Source organism: Ochotona princeps, chromosome X (assembly GCF_030435755.1).
Source record: "Ochotona princeps isolate mOchPri1 chromosome X, mOchPri1.hap1, whole genome shotgun sequence".
Lineage (NCBI taxonomy): Eukaryota > Metazoa > Chordata > Mammalia > Lagomorpha > Ochotonidae > Ochotona > Ochotona princeps.
Genome location: NC_080865.1, coordinates 48556066 through 48563972, shown reverse-complemented (window position 1 = coordinate 48563972; position 7907 = coordinate 48556066). Strand labels below are relative to the sequence as shown.

The following is a 7907-nucleotide window of genomic DNA, read 5'->3' as shown; positions in this document are numbered from 1 at the left end:
TGTCTGTTGGTGACCTCTATTTGCTATCCTATCATAGCACTGCCACATTGACTCCCTCTCATTTATACTCCAGGATACAGACGTAGAAGCTATCACAACTCATTCAGTAAGGTTACCTCATATTCTTGTTTGTAAGTATTTATTTGTATTTAATTTTGACAGAAGGACAATGGAGGGGAAGGAGGCAGTGAGAGAGAGAGACTGACTTCTATCTGCTGGTTTACTTCTCAGATAACCGCAACAGCCAGTCAGCTAAATCCAGGAATCTGGAATTCCATCCAGGTCTCTAATGTGATTGGCAGGGTCCCAAGAGCTCAGGCCATCTGTTGCTGTTTTTCCTGGCATGTTATTAGGGAGATGAATTGAATTGGAAGTTTAGCACCTGGTACTTGGATGGGTGCCCATATAGGATGCTGGCATCATAGGCTACAGTTTAAGCCACTGTACCACAATGCCTGCCTCACCTCTTTAAAGAAAGGAAAGGAAATTGCTGCAGAGTAATGTTTACTTTGCTTTGTGTGTTTATGGTCTGACAGCAGCTTGCAGAATATCACTGACCTCAGGGTAACATTGCCAATCTACCCTCTGATAAAGATTTGCATATTGATACATAGTGGATGAGAGTGTCAGTTTGGGGGTCAGCCTTGGGTCTGAATCAATCATCCAGTATTCTCTAGTAATTGAAAAAGCATGTGAAATTTCTAGTCTCTAATTAGTTGCTGAATTCACAAAACAAAAATAACAGGATTGTCAGTTTAATCTGAATTGCAGATAAACAGTGGATGAATTTTTATTGTCAAGCATGTTAGAATATTACACAAACCATAATTACGCTAAAATAATCTGTTGTTCATTTGCAATTCAAATTTAGCTGTAATCTTCTATTTTATCTAGCAACCACATTCTTTGGGGCCTGGTTTTCTCATCTATGGCTGTAACAGTGGTTCTCACCTCATAGGCTGCCTTTGAGGATTAAGGGAAGAACTGCATGTAAAGTTCTTAGCAGGTTCTTTGGTCCAGGGTAAAGTCTCAATGAAGGTAGCCAAAATTTTAATAACATTTCTAATTTAAAAACCTTTGCTTTTGAACTAGATCAGTACTTTCCAGTCTCCCGCTCCCCCTTCAAATTCCCCATAGAAATTTCCTTAGTGATATAAATTTAGAATTATCACATGATCTTCCTCCTTGCTCCCAGTTGCTTTACAGATCCCCTGGAATTGTTGGAAATGTTCTCTCCTGTTATGATATTATGTCTCCAGGTAGCTCGGATAAAGGCCTTATAGATTACCTGGAGCAAGGATACGGCCAATATCACCATGAATCTATTTGCACTACTTAAAAAAAAGAATGGGAAGCAGGAAGCATTGTGTTTGTGATCTACACATCCGAATTCTTTTGTTCTAGCTGTGCAGTCAACCAGCTGTGTGACTGGTTCACTCACTTTACCTTCAAGGGTCTCTGTTTCCTCAGTGGTGAAATAATGAAGCTGGATGTTATCGTTCACATTGAGTTTTGAGATCTGACAGTTTGTAGATTTGCGGAAAGATGAGTGTCATTCCCTGCGCCTCTGGACATCTGAGCAAATTAATTCTGTCTGCTGTTGAGTAATAAAGTCTAGTGGAATAGGTAACTGGTGGCGCTGAGAGTTGAAACCACGTGGTCTTCAAAAGAAAAATATGAAGCTAAAACCAAAACTTGCGGCCAATCTCAGAGGCATCTGACATTTTGATTACATGACAATGTTTTCTTTGAGTTGCAGCTTACAAAGAAGTACAAACTAGCTAAACTGTAGTACTATGCTTTTCCTGAACTGACTTAATTACAAAGAAAAGAAAACCCATAGTTCTGAATAGTTTTCCATACCATTGTCTTGACTGTGTCATCTACAAAATCAGGCATTTTCCTTGAGTCCAGCATGATGCCTCCAGGGGATTTATTCGGATTCTGGACTTGGTCTTTGTTACCACTTGGCCGTGCATTGCAGCGTTCAAATATTCTCTTGTCCCGACTCTTAACAAATCTGACTGGTGCCTGGCCCATTCCTCACACAGTTTAGCCCATCCCATGTGCTTTACCACCTGATACTGAGTCAACAATGCAGTGGCCTATTGGCTCTGTCAATATTTGCTTGCCTAGGAAGGAAAGATTTTTTAATAACTTCCACTGACGCAAAACGGAGCTGCTACTGATTCTCCATAACACTGAACAAAGCTGATGTGTGTTCTTCCATTGCAGATGTGGCCAGAAGCTGGAGGTAAAGATGAGGGACAGACTGGAGGAACTGAAGAGCCAAGTCCACCGAGGAAAAGACCCTTTGGAGTTGGATGACATATTGGTATTTGACAACCTGGCTTTCAAGGAGAGTGAGGTCACCTCAATTGAGAAGTTTTTCCAGGAAGTGGCTGAGCTGTCCTTGGCACTGACTGAGCTAGAAGGGCTGTCTGTGCTAATAGACAAGAAGCAGCAAGGTGTGCTGTGCTGTACTACAGAGGAGAGCGTGCTCAGGAAGAAGAATGATTTGAGCATCATGAAAGCCTCTTTTACCAGCCAAGCCCGGCTCATCCAGCCCCAGCTAAACACCATCCGGCAGGAGCTGGGCACAGACTGTAAGTACTGGCGGGCTGAGCACCGGATCCGCCAGAGCCAGCTTGCTGCCCTGCTTGGCCGGTTCCGTGGCATCATCAATCACCACTATGCCTGCGAGACCGAGTTTGTGGTGCGACTAAAGGAGAAGATGATGAGGCAGGCTGAGCTAGCAGGCCTGAAGCTGCGAGAGGAGGACCTGGAGAAACTGGTAGCTAGTCCTGTGGCTCCTCAAATTGTAGGTCATGATCTAGATATTTTGAAGGCCAAGCAGGACCTGGCTCTGGTCCAAGTACGTCAGCAGCAGCTTCTAGACTTGGAATGTCAGGTCAATGAGTTGCATACCATCTTCCTTCAGCTGGAGATGCTCGTCTCAGAGCAGCAGGAGCTGCTGGACAGCATTGAATACAACATTTTACATGCTCAAGATTACATCGAACAGTCAAATGAGACAGTGAAGAAAGCTCTCAAATATAAGCGCCAGTCACGCTTCTTAACAGTGATATCAGCTGTGGTAGGACTTTGTGCCTGTTGTACATGCTTCTCTTGTGTGACACGAGAGCTACATTAAAACACAAAATGTGCCTGTTGGTGATGTGAGCAACAATCCCATTTGCTCTGTTTTAGTGCATAACCTTAAATTCAGCTTTGCAAATGAATACCTGGCCTGTTGCTTCCAAAATAGCCAAGCAGGACATCTGTTGTTCTGTTGTGACTTTGCTTAAGAATGTGTTGTGTTTTTTTTTTGTTTTTTTTTTTTTGTTTTTAAATGAAAGGTTTTTTTTTTTTTTGATTTATTTTATTTTTATTACAAAGTCAGATATACTAAGAGGAGGAGAGATAGAGAGGAAGTGGAGCTGCCGGGATTAGAACCAGTGGCCATATGGGATCAAGGCGAGGACCTTAGCCACTAGGCCACGCTGCCAAGCCCAAGAATGTGTTGTTAAAAAAATGTTTGCAAGACTGACCTTTTGGAGTGCTGAGGCCCTGAAGTTAGCTTTTCCTCCCCTCCCCTCGCTTCTCCTTTCTTCTTTTCTTTGTTGTAGGTATCAAAATTTTCTTTCTGCTATCCACTAGAGTCTTATTAGTGGTTTGCTACTTAGAACCTTAGCAGTGATTAGTGAAATGACATACCTTTCTTTGTAAGAAATTGCAAGTGGAGGGCTAAGGCATGTCACATTAAGACTTTGGTATAGTAGGGCAAATATATACAATAGACTGAATTGTGATATAAAAATGACAGTTGGATGGCTGGAGAAAGGCTGAAAAGACTGCTAAACAGTTATCAGGCATCTTGGTTAAGAGACAAGAGAAAAAAGGTTGGTCACTGAGGAAAAGATCTGGAAAATGAAAGGATAAAAATAAGGATATTATCAGCAGGAATGAAGCCTGTCTTGGGGTCCACTCACTGGCCTAGGTGCAGCTATCTTCATTTCATCTTTACCCTCGTTAGAAAATTTCCAGTGAGCCCAACCAGGAGGTTTTCAATTAGTGGAGTTTAAAACCACTTGTGGGAAATGCACGTGGAGGCAGATAGTCAAGGAAGTGCTAACAGAGGAATTTCCTGGAAGGAAATAAAAGTGATTAGGAAACAAGGACTTATAAAGCCCTGCACAGAGTAGCTCACACTCCTCTGGATGATCAGAAAAATGTCAAGAAAATCTTGGCCTGAAGTTGTAGACAAATTCAAGGGCTGTTCTACTGTTTGTTGTAGAGAAAGCATCTCCCCACACAGGGAATAAGTGGTTTTATTTCTCTTAGGAACCCTTTTTATAGCTGTTTTCTAAAAAGAAAACATACATGTGTATTTGTAGTCTCCTGTTTCAGAAGCTCCAGAACCTTTAACCCCGACTTCCTTATCTGAATAGCTGTTTTTTTTTTTTAATGGCCTGAATCAGGATGCTGGAGTCATCAGTATTTTTATTGGTTTGGTTTTTATAACTCTGCCCTACAGAGGAGCTTGTCTTGAAGGACAAGTTTCTGGTAAAATTGTAATATTTTTAGATACTTTTCTCCCACACTTAAGTGGGCAACAAACCCTGTATGATTGTGATATGTGATAATCATTTTAAAGGGCTATAAATACCATTTGAAATATGTCATACACGACTTCAATTCTTTTTGAACTTTCATTAGTGCATTTACTAACAGGTGCCTGTTTTTATGGTGGATGACTCATTGGATTTTGTTCATTCAGATAATGGACTGTGCTCTCAAAAATCTTTGCAATATTGCTACTGTTTTCCTAGACAATGTCAACTATCGGAAATATAAAGTAATTGATGTTTACACTTAGGTTATTTAAAATAAAATCAGCACTTTTAAAAAATTCATTGTGGAAATTTGTTCTCGGAATTATGTGTGTGCATTTACCTACAAAACAATGGAATTCATGGGATGTTAATTCCTTGGAATACCAGGTGGTGTTTTCCTTGGGGAGTTTCCTTGAAGACTTTTTTTTTTTTTTAAATTTTCCTGTTTCATTCTTAGTTTCTGTAAATTTCCATCTTTTGTAGATGTTTTGGTGAAGATTACTGACGAACATCCTGCCACTTGCCTTGATTGAGTGAATGGAAAGTGAGGAAAAGGATTTTTTTTCTGTTGCCAGGAATTACAATTGTTTATTTTTGGAAAAGGTCAGTTTCTGATTATTAAAGCTGTCCTTAGAATTTTTAATGGGAAAAATGTGTTATCACCTTGTGATTCATGTGTGTACATTTGTGTATTGTGTGTGTATGTGTGTGTGTGTGTAGGGATAGTGAGCATATAGAAACAGACTGCAAGAGAAGGATACAGCAGTAACTGTCCTTCAAAACACATGAAATATCAGAATAATTTTATTTATATGCTGTAGTGTGACATATAATAATTATTTATTTAACATGCAATAAATTCTGACATGTTTAATAATTATCAAAGTGCTGTAACATTTATTGTCTCCTTTAGGTCTCTCAATACTCCCATTTTAGGTAAGCCCAGCATTATTAGCTCGATGTTATGAATGAATCAATCAAATTACACAGGAAATGGGAGGTGCCATAGATAAACACACACAAATACACACACATACTGTCTTTCTCTAACAAATTGCCCCAAAGATCACAAATTTTAGTAAATTTAGAGTCTGACCTATTGGATGTGTTAGAGTACTTGACCTAGGATAAAAATATTAAGGGCATGTGACCCCTGACTTTTGCTCAAATGGCTCTTTTCATGGGTGACTTTCTCAAAAGATGCTCAGATTTCTACTCAAACTAGTAAGTGATGGCAAATATTAGCATGTGATGCTGTATTCACCATATCAGTGAAAGGGAAACCTAGTTTGCAATGGAAAGTCAAGCCCTGCCTTGCTTTTACTATACTGCTTAAAATTGTGAGCTGCCCATGTCTTGGTTACTAGTAAATGAATCATGTTAGATTGCTTATAAGTTACATGCAAGAAGTGAGATAAAATAAGCAAATTGCTACAGAAAGGGGGACTTTACGAGGAGAACACATACCAATACAATGACCTAACTTTTCAGTGCATGGTTTGTTTTTTTAAATTGTATTCATTTTATTTATTTGAAAGACAGAGATACACAGAAGCAGAATCTTCCATTTGATAGTTTATTCCCCAAGTGCCTGCAATACCCAGGATCGGGCTAGGCTGAAGCCAGGATTTCAATATGAGCCTCCCATTTGGTTAACAGGTACATAAGTACTTGAACCATCACCTGCCACCTCTCAGAGTGCACATTAGCAGGAAGCTGAGATCAGAAGCAGATCTGGGAGGCTGATGTGACATCAAAGGTTCAACTGTTGTTTGTAATGCTAGCATTCCGTAACAGAGTGCCAACTGTAGTCTTGACTACTCTGTTTCTGTGTCAGCTTCTTGCAAATCTGCCTTGGAAAGCCCAGAAGATGGCTCAAATATGGGCGTCTACAACCCAGGTGGGAGGCCAGGGTGGAGTTTTGGGCTCCTGGCTTCAACCTGGAACAAGTAGATGGAAAATCTTGTTCTCTCTCTCTCTCTCTCTCTCTCTCTCTCTCTCTCTTTCCTCCTCTTTCTGGTGCTCTATCTTTCAAATATTTATTTTAAAAGAAGAAGCAAACTTGTAACTAAACCCAGGCACTCCTATGTGGGATAAGGATGCTCTAGCAGCATCTGAACTGTGGTGCCTACCTAACCTTTTAAATTTTTATGTAAGTGACATGCTCATTGCAGAAAAATGTTGACATTAAGAAAAGAATTTAAGAAAATAAAGGTCAAATCTTTCTACTTAAAGATAACTATTTTGATGTATGGCATTTTCTTTCATGTACTTACATAATTGCCTTTATAGATTTTATACTACCTTTCACCTCATATTAAATCATAAATGTTTTTTCCTTGTTAGTAGTAATTATTAACTACCTGTTAGTAGTAATTATTAGTGGTAATTAGGACTCTGCCATTTGCCTTGGATACCTCATTTGCAACCTATTGCAAGGTTTCCTTAGCCCCATCTAGCCCATAAGTGAGGTTCTTTCTTCCATGACATAGGTGTGAAGAATTCAATGATGTGGACACAGGTTTTGTCTGCCCTGTACTGTATCCAGCATGTCTACTTTGTTTTATTTTCTTTATATTTAGAAGAGAAAGCTCTACTTTATTATTATTCCTGCTAAGGTTTATTAATTTTACTTGAAGGTCAGAATTATAGAGGGCTAAACAAGAGTGAGAGAGAGGCAGAGACAGAGAGAAAGAAATCTCTGCACTTGGTTCACTCTCCAAATTCCTGCAACAGCCAGAGTTGGGCCAGTTCAAAGCTGGGATCCAGGAACTTCTTTCAGGTCTCCTACATGGATGCAGGATCCCAAAGACATGGGCCAGTCTCAACTGCTCTCCCAGGCCATTAGCAGGGATCTGGATCAGAAGTGGAGCAACTGGAACATGATCCCATATGGGATGCTGGTGCCACAGGTGGAGAATTCACTGGATCTGCCATCATGCTGGCCCAATTCTTCTCATTATTTGTAAAGATTTCTTTCTTTCTTTCTTTTTTTTGAAATGAGAACTATATTGTGGGCTGTGCGTCCACAGATACAATACACTAATTGGTTGTTTCATAGATTTATTTATTTTTTAACTTTCAGTATATTAAGCCATTTTCTTGAATTTCTTAGAGACTTCACATTTATGTGGTGGATTTGTTGGTAGTAAGTATATTATTTGCTTTCTGAAGCAAATGCTTAAAAAAGGTCTATTATGTGTTCAAGTCTTTATTGGATGCTATGCGTCTAAGACAGATGCAGCTTTCTCTCCAGGAGCTCTTTCAAAAAATGACACAGGGACAAAAAAT

General features: G+C 39.6%; 1 protein-coding gene across 1 annotated transcript; it reads left to right on the top strand.

Moving 5' to 3' along the window:
• The first annotated feature begins 2260 nt into the window (after positions 1–2260).
• Positions 2261–4879, top strand: LOC101527329 (syntaxin-3-like). Its single transcript, XM_012929117.2, has 2 exons — positions 2261–3097; positions 4781–4879. The coding sequence occupies exons 1-2, from the start codon at positions 2261–2263 to the stop codon at positions 4877–4879; spliced, it is 936 nt and encodes a 311-aa protein (XP_012784571.2).
• Positions 4880–7907: the final 3028 nt, after the last annotated feature.

Excerpts from the sequence above, each read along its gene's own strand:
- LOC101527329 (XM_012929117.2), top strand. The coding sequence starts at position 2,261 with ATGAGGGACAGACTGGAGGAACTGAAGAGCCAAGTCCACCGAGGAAAA. Across the intron at positions 3,098-4,780 it reads TAACAGTGATATCAGCTGTG|ATAATGGACTGTGCTCTCAA; the intron begins GTAGGACTTTGT and ends TTGTTCATTCAG.